General features: G+C 49.9%; 1 protein-coding gene across 1 annotated transcript in view; it reads right to left on the minus strand.

Moving 5' to 3' along the window:
• Positions 1–23072, minus strand: part of LOC145805463 (uncharacterized) — a 42876-nt gene extending 19804 nt beyond the window's left edge. Inside the window, exons 1-3 of the mRNA XM_082900599.1 lie at positions 22838–23072; positions 22099–22763; positions 21717–22007 (exon numbers count right to left, since the gene is read on the minus strand). Coding sequence (XP_082756725.1) covers positions 21717–22007; positions 22099–22763; positions 22838–23015 — 1134 coding nt within the window. The 5' untranslated portion in view covers positions 23016–23072. The remainder of the gene's footprint in view (positions 1–21716; positions 22008–22098; positions 22764–22837) is intronic.
• Positions 23073–23330: the final 258 nt, after the last annotated feature.

The following is a 23330-nucleotide window of genomic DNA, read 5'->3' on the forward strand; positions in this document are numbered from 1 at the left end:
GGTCTACGCAAGTAATAAAATTGATTACAAACATGCGGTCTACGCAGGTAATGAAATTAATATGCGGTCTACGCAATCAAAACATGCGGTCTACGCAGGTAATGAAATTAATATGCATGACAATGCAAAAGTGGATGCAAAATGATATACGATATATACAAAACAATGTATGAACAAGGCAAACGAGGCACGCATGCTAATGCAAACGAGGCACACGTGCCGATGTAAATGAGGCACGCATGCCGATGCAAATGGGGCACGCATGCCAATACGGAATGAGGCACATGCGCCGATGGGAATGAGGCACACGTGCCGATGCGGAATGAGGCACACGTGCCGATGGGAATGAGGCACACGTGCTAATGAAAGTGAGGCACACGTGCCAATGAAAATGAGGCACACGTGCCGATGGGAATGAGGCACACGTGCCGATGAGGAATGAGGCACACGTGCCGATGAAAATGAGGCACACGTGCCGATGAAAATGAGGCACGCATGCCGATGCGGAATGAGGCATACGCGTCGATGGGAATGAGGCACACGTGCTAATGAAAATGAGGCACACGTGCCAACGAAAACGAGGCACACGTGCCGATGGGAATGAGGCACACGTGCTAATGAAAATGAGGCACACGTGCCAATGAAAATGAGGCACACGTGCCGATGCGGAATGAGGCACACGTGCCGATGAAAATGAGGCACACGTGCCAATGGGAATGAGGCACACGTGTCGATGAAAATGAGGCACACGTGCCAATGGGAATGAGGCACACGTGCCGATGAAAATGAGGCACACGTGCCAATGGGAATGAGGCACACGTGCTGATGCGGAATGAGGCATACGTGCCAATGGGAATGAGGCACACGTGCCGATGAAAATGAGGCACACGTGCCGATGAAAATGAGGCACACGTGCTAATGCGGAATCAGGCATACGTGCCGATGGGAATGAGGCACACGTGCCGATGAAAATGAGGCACACGTGCCGATGGAAATGAGGCACACGTGCCGATGAAAATGAGGCACACGTGCCAATGGGAATGAGGCACACATGCTGATGAAAATGAGGCACGCATGCTGATGAAAATAAGGCACACGTGCCAATGGGAATGAGGCACACGTGCTAATGAAAATGAGGCACGTATGCCGATGAAAATGAGGCACACGTGCTGATAAAAATGAGGCACACGTGCTGATGCAAAATGGGGGCACGCATGCCAATGCAAAATAATACAAATAAAATAAATGAGACACGCATGCCTCATAAGATGCAAAATGATGCAAGTGTAGCATGCATGCCACACAGAATGTAAGATGATGCTAAGTGTGACACGCATGCCACACGGAATGGACTAAAATGCGTAACAACGCACGTGTTTCGGAATGCACGACAATGCACGGAATAAAAATGTAATGACAATGCATGAGAGATGTGCATGACAATGCAAGGGGTGCGTGTTACAGCGCATGTAGTATGTGCATAACAATGCGAATGTGAGGCGCATGACAGCGCGACGTAATGCACCGAAGTAGTGCGATGAACGCGTGCAACGCACATGGGGTAACTTTTGAATTTAAAAGGATACAAAAAGGATACACCTTGCACGAATTCGAGTGCCACGCACAGAAGACACAACCCAAGGTCACAACAGAGGCCGGTTGAGCGTCGGAGATGCACTTTCTTGCACTTTCTTGAGCTATGAAGACCAAAAACTACTCATATGGCCTAAACAAGGCTGTGGGAACACCACCGGCCGGAAGGGGAGGCCACCGGCTGTCCACCGGCTACAGAATAAATTCATCGGAACAATATTATGCCGGCCGGCACAAAACATTGCCGATCGGCAAAAAGTTGCTGAGTCGGGGCAGTTTCGAGATTTCACTTCGAGTGTTTTAAAATAGGGTTTCATTCCCTATTTTCTCACTTCCTCCACCGCCGAAAACCCAAACCCTCTCTCTCTAGAGTGTTTGTCTCTCCTCTTTCGCCCGTTTCTTCGCGTTCTACGCCCGTTTCGTCGTCAGATTCGCGATTTCCTTCGCGTTTCGGACATTTTCAACCGAACACATCTTCATTTCGGTGCCTCGTTTGGCATTCTCGCCTTTTTGGAGTTTGTTCCCCTCACTTTCCTCTTGATTTCCGTGCCTTTTCACATCCCGGCCTTTCCGGCCATTTCCGACCTTCCCGGGAGTTGACTATTCGGTTGACTCTTCGTATTCTAGCCCGATTTTCCTTCCTCCGGCTATTTTCTCATCACTCTTGACATGGCAGATGACATTCCACGTGACGGGACTCCCCCGGACCACGAGATGGATCCCGAGGTCGAGCTCCTACCTTTGAGCGAGCGTCCGTTCGACCCGGCGACCTACCAATCGGCGATCCATGTTCTGCCCCCCGACGGTCTGCGCCAGTTCCGGAGCTTCGAGAGGCACGTGGCGCCCGAGCTATTGCTGCCCGAGCCTACCTCCCACCTTTTATTCGGCGCTTCCGAGGTAATTCTCTGTCTTCTGCTTTACTTTCCGCAATGTAGGATACAAAACTGCCGTAGCTAGTTGTACTCTTTAACTGCTGAAATCTGATATACCGTAGACTGTAGTTGACTATAAACATACATACAACTGACATCTTTTTGAGATTGGCACATGCACATACACTGCACTAACCCCGAATCACTCAAACACACGGCGCACACTGTTTTTCACTGCAAACACACCGGTACCCGGTATTTGTCTGAATCTGTTAAATTTGTACGCATGTTGTATCTGTACTGAACCACCGGAACAGGCTGACGCATCACACGCTGTAGTTCACTGTAAGCACACCGGCACCCGGTATTTGTCAAAATCTGTCAAACTTGCACGCATGCTGTATCTGTATGCTTTTCAAAACTGCATTTTGAATGTTGCCTTGCCATTGCTATTTTCTGTTTACAGGAGGATTCCCATACCATCCGCGGGTATGGGAACACTGGCGCTCGGGAGTGGTACGATGAGCTCCCTGACGCGGTCCGACGCATAGTGGACCGAGCGGGCTTCGGCGCCTTCTGCCGAGGACTCTCCAGGCTTTCCACATGCAGACCTCTCCTTGCCGCTCTGGCGGAGAAGTGGTGGGATACCACCGATTCGTTTCACTTTTCCACAGCAGAGGACATGACGATGACCCCTTATGATTTCTCGATGCTCACAGGCATCGGGGTAGGGGGTGATCCGATCCCCTTTGACATAGACATGGATGAGTGGACTGCCGCTCAGGTCCATCTGCTGGGGGAGGCCCCACCTCTTGCTCGTCCAGGCTTCGTGCGGTACTCCTGGTTCGAGGTACAGTTTAGGGTCCAGCCCGCGTTGGAGGAGGAGGCGCAGCTGACTCAGGAGGACGTGGAGAGGTACGCCCGCAGCTTCCTGATGTTCTTATTCGGGACGACCATCTTCGCCGACCGGGCAAACACCGTGCCTCTCTGTCTTCTCAGCGCACTGGTGGACGTCCGGGACATTTTGCATTACGACTGGGGTGGCGCCGCTCTGGCCACTCTCTACGGGTACATGAACTCGGCTTCGCGCGGCAGCGGCCAGTTGCTCGGAGGCTACTGGCGGGCTTGGGAGGTACATTTCTTCTCCGCTTTTCATTTCTGTCCGATATTTTCTGTACTCTGTACACTGCACACACTGTAGTCTGCTCTATACTTGCTGTATACTGTACACACGGCACACACATACGCTCTTCTTTACACTGACTGTACACCGCTCACACTGTACACTGCACACAATACACTGCACAACACACGGCTCTGTCATTTTTGCTTTATTCTGTATATTCTGCTTTTTCTGATAAATGCACTGGTATTTACCTTGCAGCTGTGGGTTTACGCCTACTTTCCTAGGCTTGCCCCCGTACCAGTCACAGAGACCCCTCTGGTTGTCCCCTTTTCACGCCGCTTTGACGGGAGATGCACCTGGCGGCCGCGAGAGACATTCGGCTTTTTCCGTCGATACTTCGACACCATCACCCCCGCAGAGGTATGTTTTACTTGCAGTTTATTTAAGCTTCGCTTTCCCACTGCATATTTCAATAACAGTAGATAACAAACTGTCTGTCACTTTCAGATCACTTGGCGGCCGTGGGCTCCGTTGCCAGCGGTGACGCGGGATCGGTTTGCTGGTGCTGAGGAGACCTCGCGTTTCCGGATCCTACTGGAGGGTCCGGTCTGTCGGGCTTGGTACCTGGGTGAGCGTTTCCTACGCCAGACCCTGGGGTTACCTGAGCAGATAGTCCCGGTTCACCCTCCTGCGGACATGAGAGAGACCGAGAGGCTCACCACCGAGCAGATGGACGACTACACTATTGGCTAGGAGGAGGCCCGCTTCAGAGGTATCGGTGACTATCGAGAGTACGTACAGACGTACCTGATGCGACCTCTGAGCGACGGCCGTCGAGCGGAGGGAGCCGGGCCCGTGGCGCCAGCAGCTGGGACAGGAGTAGGAGCTAGAGCGGGAGCTTCGAGGAGGGCCCGAGTCCGTGGCAGGGGCGGAGCTCAGGGAGGACGGGGGGCTGGTTGGCCCGCCCTGCCTGCTGTACTGACTTTCCGAGGGCAGGGTGGGGTGACCTATCAGATCCCCTTCGCCCCTCCGCCAGATGATCACGAGTTCGTCGGCGTCCCCGACTTACCTCCGGTATGTATTACTGCATTTCTGTACAGTCATTTCATTTCGGTTTATTTGATATTCCACAGAATATTGATGTATCTGATATTTTTGCAGGCTTCTTCTGCGTACACCCGACAGTCATTGGAGATGAATGCCTCCATGATGGGGATGCTCCAGCGGACCTTCGATCTCCTGGCCCTCTACAGCATTCCGGTATGTTCTTCTGACACTGGCCTCAAACCATTCATACACGGCTTCACATAATCTGATGCACGGCACAACACCTAATACACTGATCTCACAGCATCTGACACACTGCATTCTGCACTGTTAAACTGCCCACGGCATACACACACTGTACTCATACACTGTATTTTGCACTGATACACTACTCACGGTATTCTCATACTTATACGCTGCATTCTGCACTGATACACTGCTCACAATATACATACACTGTACTCATACGCTGCATTCTGCACTGTTAAACTGCCCACGGTATACACACACTGTACTCATACACTACATTCTGCACTGATAGATTGTCCACGGCATTCACACACTGTACTCATACACTGCATTCTGCACTGATAAACTGTCCACAGTATTTACACACTGTACTCATATGCTGCATTCTGCACTGATAAACTGTCCACAGTATTTACACACTGTACTCATATGTTGCATTCTGCACTGATAAACTGTCCACAATATACTGATGCATTTGCCTTTTATGTACTTTTTCAGCCTCCCTTCCAGATTCTCGTGGTAGGAGGTGCTCCAGCCGGACCTTCCGTCCCCACCTGAGGGAGAGATGAGGATGGCAGAGTATTCCCCCGCACCAAGGCGGGCACACTCATGTCGGGAGTAGTTCGCGGGCTCCCGTTCCTGATGATGATGATGATGAGGAGTCGGAGGCGGCGGCAGAGTCGGAGGCGGAGGCATCGGAGGAGGAGACCGGAGGCAGCACTAGCTCGGGTTCTGATGACGATGCTGATGATGCTCCTGGACCTTCGTCCAGGAAGAGGACTAGGACAGACCGATAGCCCTCGGAATCGCTTGACATGGATACAAATTTTTGTTGTTTTTCTTCTTTTTTGTACTTTTCCCTTTTGTTGGTAGTCAGGATACTTTGTACTGCCGCAGGCAGATTTTTGTTTTCCTCGAAACTTTGTACTTAAAAAAAGATTATGAAATGAACAAATTTTTTTGCTTAGAAAGTGTTACATTTACATATCTCATGTATTGCATCGCATCCCATCATGTTACACTTCAATGTAAATGAAATATGATTAGTTGTCTGAAAATTGAACACTTGCATGGTAATAATCAGATAATTAAACAGCCAACAGCAAAATAAACCCAAGCACCCCACTGCCTGATTCTGGACACACAGCCCTTTTACTCTACTGGGGATTAATCTGCATACAGCCCATAACACAGCATTCGGTTCATTCTGAGCACAGCAAACTTTAAACACAACAGCCCAATCTGACAAGACGGCCTTCAAAGGTGAAACCGGCTAGGGTTGAAACATGCTCAGATGCCCCAAATTTTCCCTTCCTTCTTTTGGTTCGCCCAAATGTAGAGAATGGCACAGCATTCTGAGCATAAACGATTTTTGAAATTAAATAAGGGTTTTCAACTAGGGTATCGAGCCTACAACTGGACACAGCGGGGAGGACTCAACAAAGGTACACGACTTAAACACAACGAGACACGCCCGGGAAAAACAAAAGACGAGACCGACAAATCAAAAAGACACGATACACAGACGCGTTAACAGGGACGGGGGACCTCAGATCACGAGGAGCCAGTTTCTCTGGGTACCGTTTCCCACCCTTTTCTGATTTGTGATTCTCACATCACTCGACTCTCAAGCTCGGATTTTCTCTCAAAACCCTATTCCCCACTTTTCTCTCAACTTACACCTCTCTATTCTTCATTCTCTCATTTTTCATCCCTCCCCGGGGTGATTGATGGATAAATAGAAAGGTGTGGGTTCATGCTCAACACCGTTAGCTCACGGCTATTTCTTCTGGCGGGTAGAGCGCTCTTCTGGCAAGTACGTCGATAACGAGGGGGGACAGAACGCCTGGCTCAACTGTGCCCCTGTTTCATCATTTTAACCATTCTTTTCGTTTTGGTTTTCTACTAAAACAAGTTTGATCAAAATGAGAGTCGGATTAACGTACTTGTTTGACTTTTGATTTGAAAATCATGCAAGTCAGGCTGTAAGCACTAAAAATTTTCCTTTTTGGGTCCAAGACAATGGTCCAGTTTTGAAAAATGAAATAGTTTTCGAGAAAATAGTCAACCTCAGTAAAAATTTTCAAAAACTATTTTTCAAACAGTCAATGCTCAACGGGCATGGAACCTCGGATCGGAGATCCGCAACCTCGGATCGGAGGCAATGGAAAATTGCCCCTGGTTTGAAGGGGGTGGGAGGCAACGGAAAGTTGCCCCTAGTTTGAATGGCGGCTTACGACGGCTCATGGCAACGGAAAGTTGCCCCTTGTTTGGATGATGTCGCAGCAGTCCACAAACAGTCTTCATTGGTGGTGGCCGAACTCTTTGGACACAAAGATGACGAAGACAGTCACAAAAAATATATGGACACAGTCGCCTTAGAAGCGTTGGCGACTAGACTTTGGGATGAAGTCGAAACCATTGCATGGACTGAGACGCTATGAAAGCGTTGGGGGCTGGACTTCATGATGAAGTTGCCTACGTATCCCAAACATGGGAATCAAGCCTTACGTAGTTCTGGTTAAGGTACACTCGGGTATTTTAACCTTCACTTTTCAGGCTCTAACTTTTGCCAAGGTGCCCGATGCGGGTTTTCGACCTTGCGAGCTTCTTTTCATTTTTTTTTTCTTTTTCTTTACTCTTTTTCTTTTCTCTCTTTTTTTTGCATTTCCTTTTTTTCTTTCTTTTTCTCTTTTCTTTTTTGTATTTTTCGCTTCTTTTTTTTTGTGTTTTTCTCTTGCTCTAACTTTTGCCTGGGTCGCCCTTCCGGGTTTTCGGCCCAGCGAGCCTCTCAAAGGGTAAAAGTGTAACAAGTCCATGCCAAATGGTTTTTGGAGTTGAAGCCTCTCTGTATCTAGGAGAACGACTGTTTGCAATGACTTTTAGAAGAATTCGTCATGGCTGCTCCATAAGCTTCTTTTGGTGAGATCTAATCCTTTCGACTCGCCTTCGGTGCCTCTTGCTCGAGGGCTGCTTCAAAACTGGCCACACGGGCCTCCTCTAACGGTTGACTGTTGAATGTTCCGAATGAGTTCGAGGTTCAAGACAATAGGTCGAATCTTGAGGCTGAGAGCGATCCTAGGCTGCACAATCTCAAGAGCAATTCCACACAGGTCTTCACAGGGCCGCGTAAAACATTTGTTTTTGAAAGTTTTTAAGAAAGCGACAAATCGCTCGCGCTGAAGATAGTGTGGAACCAATCTGGATCAAGCCAGGATCCTTCTCAGTACTCACGCCGACAAGCATGATTTCACTCATTAAGGGCTTAGCACGCCTCTCTTTCTCTCAAAATGATCAAAGTTTTGCAAAACCCGAGGAATTCCTTCCTCTTCGTTTTTATCACCGCAGTGTTCAAAAGGTTTTTTGAAAAACTTAGGCTAATGCAATGAGTTTGGCGCGCAGGAGAGCAGGCAAGATGTACTGTTAGCCCAATCAAATCCTCTGGCACAACTAACTTATACTAGAAGCAAGCATGAAAATGAGATAACCACAGCTGTTTCATTCAGATTTGTTGGTGTAACTGTCTCCAGGTAGAAACAGACTAAAAAACAAAACAAGTAATTACAAGACAAAACGGTGTTCGAGGCAACAATCCCAGAATCACCTGGTATTATATACAAAGGGGACTGACTCGATACAACAAGACAGACCCTTAAGCAAAAAGATTGACTCATGACAAAGAGACAGACTCAAAACAAAAGACTGACTCGATACCCAAGCCAAGATTTACAAAGTTAGCGTTCACAGCCACTCAAAAATGCGTGCCAGACGCCATATTCAAAATACACCGGACGCCGCCCGCAGGTGGTTCACTTTCTAATTACATACTTACAGTATTTGTGTCCTCAAAATCCAATAACTGGGTGGTAACGGACTTGGCTGCGGTGAGTGGGAGGATAACCTCGTTGTCAATCAAATCTTGCACCTCATGACGGAGGCGGAAGCAATTGTCGGTAGCATGGCCTGTCTGTTGGTGGTACGCGTAGTACTGAGTAGCATCATGCGTTGCAGGGAGATTCTTCGGGAGAGGCCGAGGCTCCAAGGGTTTAAGATGTCCCTTCTCGGCAAGGATCTGAAGTGCCTTGGACAGAGGCATGTAGAGAGCATGAAAAGGCCTGCGCCCCCGGGGCAGGTATTTTAGAGTCGGAGCGCTCTTACTAGCCGCACAAGCGAAAGGGTCGGCAGGCGCCACTTTAGCTTTCTGATCTTTCCCGGGTGCAGGGGCGGGAATAGGAGGAACTGTCTTGGCATGACGGGGCCTGTCCCGATTTTCTGACTGGCTTGAACTACCCTCAAGTGGAGTGGGGAAAGCATCCTCCACAGTCTTTGCCACAACTGCGGATATCTGTTGCTTGTTCATCTCCCCAACTTTCAAAGCCTCAACTGCCCACAGCAGTTGTTCAATGGGATCGGCATCTACCTTTATTTTGGCTTTTCCTCCGGCCTCAGCTTGGTCAAGGGTTTGGGTTGCTACTTCAGAGCGAAGCCCGGTTGTTGCTGACATGTCGTGGCTATAGCCGGAAGCCACCTCTGGCTGGCTGAGCTCTATCACAATCTGCCCCAGCAGCGGGGGCTCCTGTGGTATGAAATTCCCGGCATACGGTGCCGCTGGGGGCGAAGCTGACATTCCGTAGGCGAGATCCGCCACAGACCTCTGGAGATCACCTATCATCCCCATTAGCTCAAATGTAGTAGGCTCGCGAGCCTGGTATAGCTGGGGGGCCCAAACCGGGTGCACAACAGGCGACCTGGGTGGATGTGACACATCAATGCTGGCCTCACCTTGCAGGGTGATCCCTTGCTCTAATGCGGCTGTCATAACCACGATCTCTTCTGAATTCTGCGTCATCACAAACCCTGCCGCGGCAAGGGGGGCGCTGGCTATTCTGTACCGGCTCTGGATACTGATCACTGTTCCCAGAAATCACTGTCCCCAAAAACTGAACCCGATACCCGCAGATAACTGATTCTTATAACTGACACTGATACTGGTGTCCTCAGTTCTGATACTCAAACTTGCAAACTGATATGTACTTTCCCTGTAGAAATACATTCTAGAAGCACATAGCAAGTAAAGAGAGCCAAAACACCCCTATGTTAGGGTAGGGTTTCCCTGTCCTATTTTGTCAGGAGCTAGGGTTTCACTATGCACGCAACAGTTTTCAAACAACCTAACATCGGGTAAGCAGCCTGTCCTAACTTGGAATGGTCACTATGGATCCGAATATGCACTAGGTCGAAGGGTCGAAAAGGGTGCCCCGGTAAACCGGGGTTTGTGTTCCCATGCTGTCAGAGCCCATAACCGGTCAGCCTTATGGTCATGCCTTGACAAGACAAGCCTCCGGCAAACCGTTCAGGAATGGCAGATGGCAAACACAATGTTCCTAGGCGCACCAATGCACATGCAATGCAAAGAAACACATAAGTGAAATCAAAACAGGATATCACGAGTTCGAGTCAAGCTCTCTAATTTCCCCAGCGGAGTCGCCAGAAACTGTAGACGCGTCCCGCGAGGGGCCCTTCGCTACTACAGTTCGGACTCACAATTTTGTTGTCGCGGTTCTTAATCTAAACCAAAGAGTCCAAATCTGGCAAATCATTTTGAGAAACAGATTTTTGAAAAAGTAGTGCCAAACATGGACTGCTTTGCCAGATACAGAGTCGCCACCTAAATATTTTTTAATGGGGAAATTTAGGAAACCCTGACTCGGTGCCGAAGGCCACATGTCCGTCATCACCGGAGTTGTCTCGGCTCGGGAGCTTGGGTGCGATCGGGGAAGGTCAGCTATGAGCACCCCCTTTCGCCCGGTCCGAAGACCGGCCTCTACTAACCATGATATCCGATTTTGAAAACATTACGTGTTCTTATTCCAATTATTAGCCTAGAATTACTATGTTATGCGCGCAGCAAACAAGTATAGACTAGATTGCCTAATTTGGAAATAAGCATTGCATATCCGTTCGGTTTTGAAAAGCGCTTTAGAATTTGCTACTCGCAAGTAGGCTAAAATACGGATTTCAACGAGTTTTTCCAACTCAAACAATCCAACCTCCACCTACAGGCATTAAAACAATTTAACACATAAGCACTTAGCCGCATGGCAGACATACTGTCATGGCAACACTCACACGCATGCGGGATGCTAAAGCATAAATACTTACATCGTACTTCGTGCCAAAACAATAAACTAGTTAGCAAACATGCATGTCCTAGTTCATGTCAATTTGACTAATGCAACACATACAGGATGCAACTAGATAGGCTCGGCTAATCCTAAACATGGCATGTGAAATGCGATCAATCGATGCACGTATTCAATTTGGAATTGAAGTACAAATGCAGTTAGCGTGATGTATCGAGCCTAGTGCATGCAATACAAATACATGAATGCACGCATGCATAGCATAAGGTATGCTAAATTAAATGTGCCCTAATACTAACCATCAAAGCAGGTAAGTAAAAAGGAAGAAAGAAATGGGGATTGGAAGACATACACACCACTCACACATACTTATTACAGACTTGCCCTCACTCGGAGGGACCAAATAAATATTACAAATTAATTAACTACACAAGCTAATTAAATATTACAAATCGCCTAATCAACTAAGCAAATTAATTAATCTAGGAAAAGCAGTAAACCGCCTCGGGAGGAGAGCTCGATGCAATGCATGCTCGGTCCTGCTCGGAAATGCACCGCCATGCATAGGCTGCCTTTGTTTTCCTTCCTCTGCTCCTCTGGAGGTTACCAAAACTTCAGGACTGCTTCCTTGGACAATGGGGATCATCACCAGCTGAATGGAATTGCTACCGGCAGTGTAGTGTTGTCACCGGCACAAAACAAAGCTATCGGCTGGTGATTTACTGCCGGTCGGCAATATATACTGCCGGTCGGCAAAGAAAGTCTGCAGAACCTGCAACTCACAGCAACAGAGGGCAAGACAAAGCATGGCAGCACAATCCAAGGCATATATGCACCAACCATGTCCCTTATCATGGTAATGACTCAAAGGGGCATGTGCCTCGATTCTCGGACCACCAATCACGCATTTCCATGCATGATGGCCCAAGGAATCAAGTATGCAACTTTCATGTCAAATGAAATGCAAACCAATCAAACAAACTAAGGCCCAATTCCTATCATCAAGTCAAGGAGCAAGGCATGCATGCAAGATGCAATGCAACCTAGGCATGCAAGCTAAGGATGCAACATGGCATGGCAACAAACTTATGCAAGCATACAAGCAAACATGGGGGCATGCAAATGGATACAAAGATGGACTTATACATGATTCAGGCAACTCTAAATAGGCCCAAAACAGCGGCCAAAGTGCTATAAAATGAGGGCTAAATGGCATGCAAACACACATGCATACAAGGACCAACACTTAGGCACAAACTGGACAACTCTCAAGCACACTTGGAAGAGGCATATGGTGGACAATTAACATGCAACATAAGCTCTGAAAATGCATGAGGAAGGTGTCAAACCAAGCAACAAGATAGGCTGACATTAACATGCAAAATGGTCCAAGTACTTGAAGCCGGTCAAGGGGACTTGAACCATGGTTAAGCCAACCAAGCCTCACAAGGCTAAGAGGGCTTAAAATAGGTTCAAGACAGACCTAGACCATGCAAAAGGGACTCCCTAGATGGCATCTAAGGGGCTCAATTTCAAAGCATGCACTATGGCCAAAACATGGAACATGCCACACATGCTTTCAAAGCATTAAAGAAGCATTCAAGGCAAACACATAGGCATGAAAATGGGACTGAAATAACACGTAGGGTGGCCCCAAATCACCAAATCAATGCAAAGATGTCATGCTATACATGCACCTACTTAAGGCCAACAAGCCGGAATGCAAAGAGGCTATACTAAGAATGCCAAATCCGACCCAAACAACCATGGACAGACCTAAGACATGGCAAAATATGCACAAAATCTTCACAAGACTAAGCCTAAAACATGCTCGAACAAAGGCTAACAACCTAAGGCAAATTAAGGCATAAACAAGGCATTACATGGTAGGTATGCTAAGCATGCATGGTGTACCAAAACCAATAAAAAACAGAGGCATAATATGACATATTAAGCACAAAAAACAGCCAAGGCATGTTCAATACATACTCTAACATGGTGCTCCCTCAAGAGGCCAAAAATGGTCCATTTCAAGGACAACAAGGAGAGGGGGTGGCCCTCTCCTTTTGGAGACTTCAAGGCACCATCTTCACCACTGAAATCCCTCAAGATTTCAGTGGTGAAGAGGCCCAAACATCAAAGTCCCGAAACTAGCACAAAATAGCACAAAATGAGGCCTTTCAAGGCCTAAGAGGGGTCAAACACCCTCAAACCACAAAACACTCTTAATAAACAATCAAGAGGACTGAAAAATAGAACTTTTTTTGTATTATGCACTAAGCACAAAAACATTTCTAAGATAGGTAGAAATAAGGTGCAAAAATGGGGAATAAAGGGGTGAGATTCTTACCTGAGAGGGTGATTTATGCTCCGGCGTTGGGCCGAGGTATAAACCGAACAGGTTGGGGGCCCAGCAGAGCAGTGGGCCGAGGTGATCGACTGTTCACCCGGAGATGGGCTACCAGAACTTGGGCCGGGCAGAGTTTGGACTATGTGCTGCCCCGAACCGTGCAGACCAGGATGCTCGGTCCGAGGATTGACGAGATCGGACAGACCGAGAGGCCGGCGCTCGGAAAGGCGCGGTCAGCCGAGGTAGTTGACTGACCGGCGAGAAGACCGACCAAAGGAGGATCCCGGGCTAAGCTTTGCCGAGATGCCGCCTAGCCCGATCCTTCATTCGGTTATCCGGTCGGGCGCTTAAGGTATGAAGCATGGTATGACCGAGGTAGGGCAACTCGGCTGCCGAGCTCCAGCTATGCTGGCAGGCAGTTGAGAGCAGGTGATGAACGGCATGGTTTAAGCTGACAGATGGGATAGCAGAGCCACGTGTCAGGAGATGACAGGGAGTGGATATGGGGCACAGAAGGTATATAAGCCTGTCTGCGCCCCCCATACGCGACAGACGAACACTGTGTAAGAAAATCCTTACACTCAAACACTCTCTCCCTTCTCTCTATTCCCTCTAAGGTGTGTGCTAACTTGACCGTCGGAGGGTTTTTCTGGCCACACACCGCCGGGTAGCTCATCCTTATTGACTCGCAGGTGATCGGACATCGACGGAGCTCGGAAGAAAGGAATACGGGCACGCCGGAATATTTGCTCCCCGTACAATTGGCGCCGTCTGTGGGAATCTTGACAGACAAAACCTTGTCTTCCAGGTTCATCTGATCGCCGTCCATGGCGAACAACGACGAGTTCCCGTTGTCCGCCATCGATGGAGCCACCCCGGAGTATACCCGAAGGAGAGAGGGACCACCTGCCGTCCATCCAATGGCTGAGTTGGGGACGCCCACTGGAGGACAGTCAGGAGACGCGCGGGATAAGCGCGGAAGGAGTCATGGGCATTCACGGAGTCCAGACGGTCACCGGCGGAGAGACTCACACGCCAGGCGACTGGAAAGCAAGTTAAGGGACCAAGACGCTGTCATCAGGCGGATGGCGGCGGAGATGGAGGATCTTAAACGGCATGTCAAAGGGAAAGGTGTAGCTGGAGTGGGAGACCACAGTGAGCGCACCCTATCCCGCCGTTCAGGCGGACAGAGCCAACGACATACTCAGTCCATATCTATTACCAGAAGTTACCAGGTTGGTGATTCCGACGTGCGTGCAGAAAAGTCCAGCGCGCAAGACAGCACCTACAAACCCTCACGTCCGGCGACGACGTCGAGGTATTCTTATTCAGCTCAGTCAGAGGACTTACGGGCAGTATTAAGGGAGCGGGCTCGCCGGCGCGAAGCTCAGAGAATACCTGCTTTCCAGCGGCTCTCCTACGGGGTTCATGCCAGTGAGGAGGTCGGAATGCCTCCACCCCGCCAGGCAGTGCCGATATTCGAAGATACAGACTTGGCAAGGTTGAATGCCACTCCTTTCTCCCTGGAAATAGAAACAACGCCGCTTCCAGCGGGCTTCCATCAGCCTAAGTTCACACTTTACGACGGGAAGACCGATCCGTACATGCATGTGAGCCACTTCCGACAGGTTATGGCCGGACATCGGCGCAATGACGGACTTATGTGCCTAATCTTCCCGTCAAGTTTAGGCGAGCTGGGCTTAAAGTGGTTCGAGAGGTTGCCGGAAGGGAGTATACAAAGGTGGCATCAGTTGGCCGAGGCGTTTGTTACGCGCTTCAAAACCAACACAAAAACACCAAAGGAAGTTGATCACTTGCTGAGTGTCAAGATGGAACCGTGCGACACACTGAAGGCGTACAATTCAAGGTATTGGGAAACCTTCAACGAGATCTTAGACTGCCCGGTCAACCTTGCTATCACGCAGTACAAGCGCGGTCTCCCGGTCGGACATAGACTGCGGGACTCGCTTACCATGCACCAACCGACTTCCATGGGCCAGCTCATGCAGCGCATCAACGAGCACATCCGAGTAGAGGATGATGCGTCGGCTTCCACCGTGAAGGCCACTCCGGTCGGAACAGACAAGAAGACAGCAGGCAAGGTGCACGCAGTTGGGCAAGAGTCCAGCCGCTCAAATGACCGGGCAGAGGAATCAGACCGAGGTTCAAATCGAAAAAACCGGGGTAGAGGACGTCGGAATGACCGGGATGACTACCCCCGTGATGACGTTGAGGACGCAAACAGGAGAATGAAGGCAAGGACTGGCATAACCACGGTCTTTAAGATTCCAATCTATCGCATACTTAGCGAAATCCGAGACGAGGAGTATGTTCGGTTTCCTGCTAAGTTGGGCGATGGACAAAAGGGGTACAACCCGCGGTATCGTTGTACGTTTCACCGGGAGAGGGGCCACCGGACTGAGGATTGTTTGCCTTTGCGACAACATTTGGAAGAATTGGTTGCGGCCGGGCATCTGGACCTTTACATTGATGGCGGAGTGAAACCAAATCAGGCTCCGGTTGATCCCAGGGGACAGGACGACCGAGATGCACCACCACAAGGAGTCATTAATGTCATCCACGGCATCGTGGAACCGGAGCGTGTCTGCGAACTCCGGGGCATGATCAAGAAGGCAGAGCACATGAGGGAAGTTTTGTCAGTACAGCCTGCCATCAAAAGGGGGAAGACAGAGGAGAAAGACGTGATCAGTTTCACCTCAAGGGATTTAGAGCGTATCCAGACGCCGCACAACGATGCTCTTGTCGTAACACTACGCGTCAAAGAATTTGATGTTAGACGGATCTTGATCGATCAGGGAAGCTCGGTCGAGATCATGTATTATGATGCGTTCAAACAGCTCAAACTTCGTGAGACAGACTTGGCACCGGCCACTTCGCCACTGGTTGGATTTAACTCGCAGCCGGAGTGGCCATTGGGAAAGATTATCCTGCCGGTCAAAGCGGGATCCGTGGTCCAGCAAGTGGAGTTTTGGGTGCTACAAGTGCCTTCAACGTACAACCTTATCCTTGGAAGAGGATGGCTTCACGCCATGCAAGCTGTAGCATCGACCTACCACCAGGTGATGAGATTCCCCTCGGCTATGGGGGCAATCGAGGAGGTTTGGGGTGATCAGGTCATGTCCAAGCAGTGCTTCGTGGCGGTCAACGGGAGCCGGGCTGCCAAAGGATTCGTTCAAATGATCGAGGGACCGGAGGATCAGAGTGTCTTGGATGATGTTGGCACCAAAGTAGAAGACAAGGCAGTTGAAGAATTAGTTGAGGTGCGGATTGATGCCGATCAGCCGGACAGGTTCTTCTTGCTCGGTTCGAGTCTCTCGGCCATGGAGAGAACCGAGATGATCGAGTTTTTAATGGCGAACATCGAAGTCTTTGCATGGTCGCCCTATGACATGCCTGGTCTTGACCCAAGCTTTATCTGCCATCACCTCAATGTCTTCCCTGGAGCAAAGCCAGTCATCCAGCGAACAAGGCGATCGGCGCTGCATCACGCCGAGGTAGTAGCCGAGGAGGTAAAGAACTTTCTTGAGGCACGAGCAATATAGGAAGTGCACTACCCTCGGTGGATTTCCAACACGGTAGTGGTGCCCAAGAAAAATGGAAAGTGGCGAGTTTGTGTCGACTATAAGACAGTCAACCGAGCTTGTCCAAAAGACAGCTTCCCTTTGCCGCGCATTGACCAGCTAGTGGATTTGACGGCTGGACACAGTCGGCTCAGTTTCTTGGATGCATACCGCGGCTATCACCAGATTGCCATGCATGGGCCTGACCAAGAAATCACCTCTTTTACGACTCCAAGGGGACTCTTCTGCTATCGAGTTATGCCCTTTGGTTTGAAAAACGCCGGGGCAACCTTTCAGAGGATGGTGACCAAAATGTTCGCTCCTTTGCTCGGCCGGACAATGGAGGCTTACATCGATGATATGGTGGTAAAGAGCCGACATGAGGCACACCATCTGTCCGACTTAGCCGAGATGTTCTCCATTCTTAAGAAGCACAAGCTGCGCTTGAACGCCTCGAAGTGTACCTTTGGCGTGGGATCCGGGAAATTTTTGGGATTCTTAGTCACGAACCGAGGCATCGAAGCAGACCCTACTCAGATCAAAGCCGTGCAAGAATTGAAACAACCTAGCTCGGCTAAGGACGTACAGCATCTGGCCGGTATGGCCGCCGCGCTTAATCGATTTATAAGCCGGTCATCAGATCGCTGCCGCCCTTTCTTTCAAGCATTGAAGTCAAAATTCTCATGGGATGACGAGTGTGACCGAGCTTTGGCTGAGCTCAAGGATTATTTGTCTTCCCCGCCGCTGTTGGTTACACCAGAGCCCGGTGAGGAACTCTACCTTTACCTTGCCGTCTCCCAGCACGCAGTAAGTGCGGTGTTAGTCCGGGCTGAAGGAATTAAGCACCTCCCAATTTTTTACGTAAGTAAGACCCTTCTGCCGGCTGAGACGCGGTACTTGCCGCTGGAAAAACTAGCGTTGGCACTGATGATGGCTTCGAGGAAATTGGCACATTATTTTCACGCCCATACCATCGTCGTACTGACCGAGTTCCCTCTCAAGGCCTTGTTTGAGCGCGCAGACTTTTCCAGCCGAATATTAAAATGGGCGGTCGAGTTGGGACAGTTTGATGTGAAGTTCCAGCCGCGCACCGCCATCAAAGCCCAAACCTTGGCCGATTTTGTTGCCGAGTTCTCACCTGGCACTCATCCGGTATGCCCGGTCGCCATTGCCGGGGCAGATGATGAGACGCCCACAATGCCAACCGAGGAACTACTATCTGCCGAAGGTCGCGCCGCGGAGTTAGCGCGCACCATCGAAATTCCCTCAGTTTGCACGGTAGTATCTCCCGGTGTTGCGATGACGGAGTTGTATATCACCAACCCATCCACTCTGTCCGGTACCGCATCACCAAGGGGGGAAGGAATGGTTCCAGGCAGCTCAGAACCTGCGGCCGGCTTCACACCGCAACCTGGTGTTTCGCCTACGGACTTGGGCATTACGGACCAACTTGCTGAGTCCGGTGTCGAATCACCAAGGGGCACTGACTTTGAACCGGTCAACACCAAACTTGACACCGCACAGCCGAGCAGTTGTGATCCCATTGCCCTTCGCAACTCTCAGGACCCATCTGACTGCTGGAAGCTTTTCGTGGGGGACATGTGGAAGCTTTTTGTTGATGGAGCGTCCAACCGCCATGGTGCCGGCCTAGGTATTGTTCTTATATCCCCGGACGGCCTAACCATAGAGCATTCTATCACACTCGGCTTCCCGGCATCTAACAACGAGGCTGAGTACGAGGCGCTTCTTGCTGGGCTCAAGAGCGCAATCCAAATGAAGGCTGCCGAGCTTCTGGTATATAGTGATTCCCAGCTTGTGGTTAATCAAGTTTCCGGGATTTATGAAGCGAAGGACGACAGGATGGCGAAGTACCAAGCTCTGGTCAGGGACCATATCAAGCAGTTTGAGGCAATCAGAGTCCAGCAGATTGGCCGGGAAGAAAACAGCCGGGCTGATGAACTCGCCGGCCTCGCTTCCATGGTAGATAGCACATCTCCAAACCCCCTGTTGATTGACTTTCTTCCGCGGCCAAGCATTGAAAACGCCGGGCAGACGGATGTACTCTGCGCCGAGCTAGGTCCTTCATGGATGGACCCATTGATCTCGTTCCTCAGAGACCGGACTCTTCCAGCGGACAAGAAAGAAGCACACAAAATCCGGGTGAAGTCCGAGCGGTTTTGGCTCTCTCCATCAGGCGCGTTGTATAAGAAGTCCTTCACCGGTCCTTATCTCAAGTGCGTGCACCCGAACAGTGTGGAGGCCTTCTTGTTTGAAATTCATGAAGGCAGTTGTGGCAGCCACGTCGGGGGACGGTCCTTGGCTTACCGAGCTATTTCGCAGGGATACTGGTGGCCGTGCATGCAGGCCGACGCCCAAAAATATGTCCGCAAGTGCGAGAAATGCCAAAAATTCGCTCATCAGATCCACCAGCCTGCCAGGGAACTTCTTCCCCTCACCAGTCCTTGGCCTTTCGCCATGTGGGGGCTAGATATAGTGGGACCGTTGCCAACAGCACCGGGCAACCGGAAATTCTTCATCGCGGCCACAAATTACTTCACAAAGTGGGTTGAAGCTGAGCCCTTGGCAACCATCAAAGAAAAAGACGTGAAGCGATTTGTCTGGCAGAACATTGTCACGCGGTTTGGCGTCCCCAAGATTTTGATCTCTAACAACGGTACCCAGTTTGACGGTCGCCTATTCAGAGGATTCTGTGAAGATCTAAAGATAGAATTCTACAACTCCACCCCGGCCTACCCGCAGTCCAATGGTCAAGCCGAAGCATCAAACAAGACTATACTGGATGGGTTGAAGAAACGGTTGGAAAAGGCTAAGGGCAAGTGGGCTGAAGAATTACCGAGCGTCCTTTGGGCATATCGAACAACCCCGCGACGTTCGACCGGGGAAACTCCATTTGCTTTGGCTTATGGCATGGAGGCGGTCATACCCTTGGAAGTTGAAATGCCCACCCTCAGAACTGAGAGTTTTGAGCCCGAGCTAAATGCCGAGGCTATTGCCTTGGAGTTGGACTTAGCGGAAGAGCGCCGGGAGAAAGCCCTCATCCATGTTGCCGCTTACCAACAAGAGCTCTCCAAGAAGTATAACAAGACAGTGCACCCCAGACCGTTCAAAGTTGGGGATTGGGTTTTGAGGAAAATTATGGGCAACACCCTGGTGCCAGGAGAAGGCAAACTAGGGGCAAATTGGGAAGGACCTTACAAGATCACTGGTCTGGCGGGCAAGGGGGCTTACCACTTGGAGGATCTAGAGGGAAGAGCCATACCCCGGCCATGGAATGCGGCCAACTTGAAATTGTATTATTTTTAAGCTTTTTACTTTCCTCTTTTTTGTAAAGCAATTTTTTGGCTTGCAAAGCAGAATGTAATTCTTTTTGTCAAATTATAGAAGTCATTTTGCATTAGCACTCGGATTGTTCTTTTAATGTTTAAAACCGAGATGATTTGCTCCGGTTGGAAGAGTTGGTGTTTTGTCCAACTTAGGATTCCCAACCGAGATGATTTGCTCCGGTTGGAAGAGTTGGTGTTTTGTCCAACTTAGGATTCCCAACCGAGATGATTTGCTCTGGTTGGAAGAGTTGGTGTTTTGTCCAACATAGGATCCCCAACCGAGATGATTTGCTCCGGTTGGAAGAGTTGGTGTTTTGTCCAACTTAGGATCCCCAACCGAGATGATTTGCTCCGGTTGGAAGAGTTGGTGTTTTGTCCAACTTAGGATTCCCAACCGAGATGATTTGCTCCGGTTGGAAGAGTTGGTGTTTTGTCCAACTTAGGATTCCCAACCGAGATGATTTGCTCCGGTTGGAAGAGTTGGTGTTTTGTCCAACATAGGATCCCCAACCGAGATGATTTGCTCCGGTTGGAAGAGTTGGTGTTTTGTCCAACTTAGGATCCCCAACCGAGATGATTTGCTCCGGTTGGAAGAGTTGGTGTTTTGTCCAACTTAGGATCCCCAACCGAGATGATTTGCTCCGGTTGGAAGAGTTGGTGTTTTATCCAACTTTGGATTCCCAACCGAGATGAAGTACTCCGGTTGGAAGAGTTGGTGTTCTGTCCAACTTGGGATTCCGAACCGTGATGAAGTACTCCGGTTGGAAGAGTTGGCGTCTTGTCCAACACGGTATCTTGTCCAAACTTAGCAACAACCGAGATGGATATTTCGGTGCGAGAATTTGTTTTGTTATGCTCAAGTGCGTCGACCATGTTATGGACTCCGGTCGACCAAGTGTTCAAATGATAAGTCATACCGAGATAGTTTGCTGAAGACGGAATTAATTACTACCGGGCAAACACTTAGCGAAAATTCAAAATTTTTCATTGATAAAGAAATTCATTACAAAAGGTGGGGACAAAGCCCGGTTACATCAAGTGTATTGAAAGCAAAAATACAAAGAAAAGAAACCTAAACTAAGGGGGAAAGATTGGTGAACTCATCCTCGGCAGCATCAGCATCAAGGTCAACAGCTTGGCTTGCTTCTTGGGCGCCGGGCTCATCGTTGCCGGGCTGTTCAGGCACCTCGGCCTCTTCTTCCTCAGAATCTGTGTCATCCTCTCCATCTTCAAGTCCTTCCTCGGCCTCCGCTTGAAGCGCAGTAAATACATCATTTGCGTATGGCACGAGGTAGACCGGTAGTGAAGCTTTGGGAGGATTGGCAAAAACGTCGGTGTCAGAGCCCTGGCCGAGGTGTTCACAGGCAGACTTCCAACCGGCCTTGAAGTAGATGTCTTGTGTTGCAAACACCTGCTTCTTATAGCTCTCCTCGGCCTCGTTGAACCCGGCCTTGTTGGCAGCCCGGCAAGCCTTCTTCTTCGCCTTCTTCAAAGCGTCAACCTCGGCCTGAAGCTCACCTTGTTTTTTCTCGGCTGCGCCCAGCTGACCGAGCAGTCTATTATTGTCATGGTTGGCCATTTCGAGAGAAGCTTTAGCCCGGCCGAGCTCGGCTTGGAGGCTTTCAACATGGCTCGCAGTGTCGTTGGCTTTCTGCCTAAGCCGGTGGATGCGCTCTAGGACCAAATGTTGTTTTTGAATGGCCTGCACAAAGAAGCATAGTACATCAGAAAGGGGACCGAGCAAGAAGAACCGAGCAAACACTTGTGAAATGTTAAAAAGAACGCCGACTTACCCTGGCCATCGACTTCACAGAAGATTTTACCAGCCGGGTGTCAGGGACGTGGTCACTGCCTACCACGTCGCCCGGTAGGAGAAATGCTTTGGAGAGATCGAAGGCAAGCAAATGTTCTTTGTCTGCCTTGATCGATGCAGTCGCCGGGATGTCCTGTCCCCGGTGCTTCAGCTGAGGACGCCAAGCGGGCACGGGAGCAGGAGTTTCAGCAGGATGCTCGGTTGTCAGCTCGGTGACGAGCTCGGCGGAGGGATCTGCCCTTGGTCTTTTTCCAGCCCGGCGCGCTTCTCTGGCAGATTGCACGGCAGCTGGAGCTGGAGAAGCAAGGGCTATAACGGCAGCACTCGATTGACCGGCAGCCGGGGAACGGGTGGTGACGCTCGGAATCTCGGCTGAGGTCGCGGTTAGGAGGTTTTTGATCCGAGATCTTTTGGCCATTTCTTGCTCGTCGGTTAACCGGATTAATGGGACGTCTGGTAGGGTTGGATCTGGAGGTGGCGAAGGAGCTCTGAGGAAGTCAGTTACTCTACTCCGGCGCGGTGCAGAATATCTGTAGGTGGGTGTGTAGCCGAGCAATTCGTTGCAGTCTCGGTGACGGTACCTAAGCACGGCCCGAATTGCCTCGACGTTGGGGAATTGGTAGTTGGCTTGCAAGGCTTGGATGGCTGCAAAAGAAACAGGGAAACCGGTTAATAAAACTAAAAGAATAAAGTTAACCGTGCAAATTTGAGTGGCCTACATGAAGAACCGAAGTCCTTGCTTATGAACCAGCCCGGCACCTCGGCTGTTTCGTAGTTGCCGGACACCCAGAAGAAATCATCATCGTGCATATCTTTGTCCGGGGTGCCGGTTACGATTTTTTCCTTGCCCGGTCTTATTTTTAAATAGTAAGCTAGGCCGTCACCGGTGTGGCCCATTGTGTACTGCCTCAATATCTCGGCTAGGCCTAAGTTGGTGCCTAGCCGTTGGTTCAATTCATGTACGCCGTTGATTATTCTATAAGTGTTGGTGGACACTTGGGTTGGCGCTAGCCCGGTACGGCGTAAGAACTCGGTAATCAGTGGGTTGAGAGGGAAACGAAGGCCCCCTTCGACAATGGACAGCACGGTGAAGGGGCATTCCTCCCTACCCCAAGGCGTGGTCTCTTCTTCGGCCAGCTCGAGATGGACATCGGCCGGGACGCCGTAGTCCTCTCTGAAAGCGGCTAGCGCGGCCGGAGTATCCACAAGGAA

This window comes from Camellia sinensis, chromosome 13 (genome assembly GCF_055761805.1).
Source record: "Camellia sinensis isolate YWXY chromosome 13, ASM5576180v1, whole genome shotgun sequence".
In the NCBI taxonomy this organism is placed as follows: domain Eukaryota; kingdom Viridiplantae; phylum Streptophyta; class Magnoliopsida; order Ericales; family Theaceae; genus Camellia; species Camellia sinensis.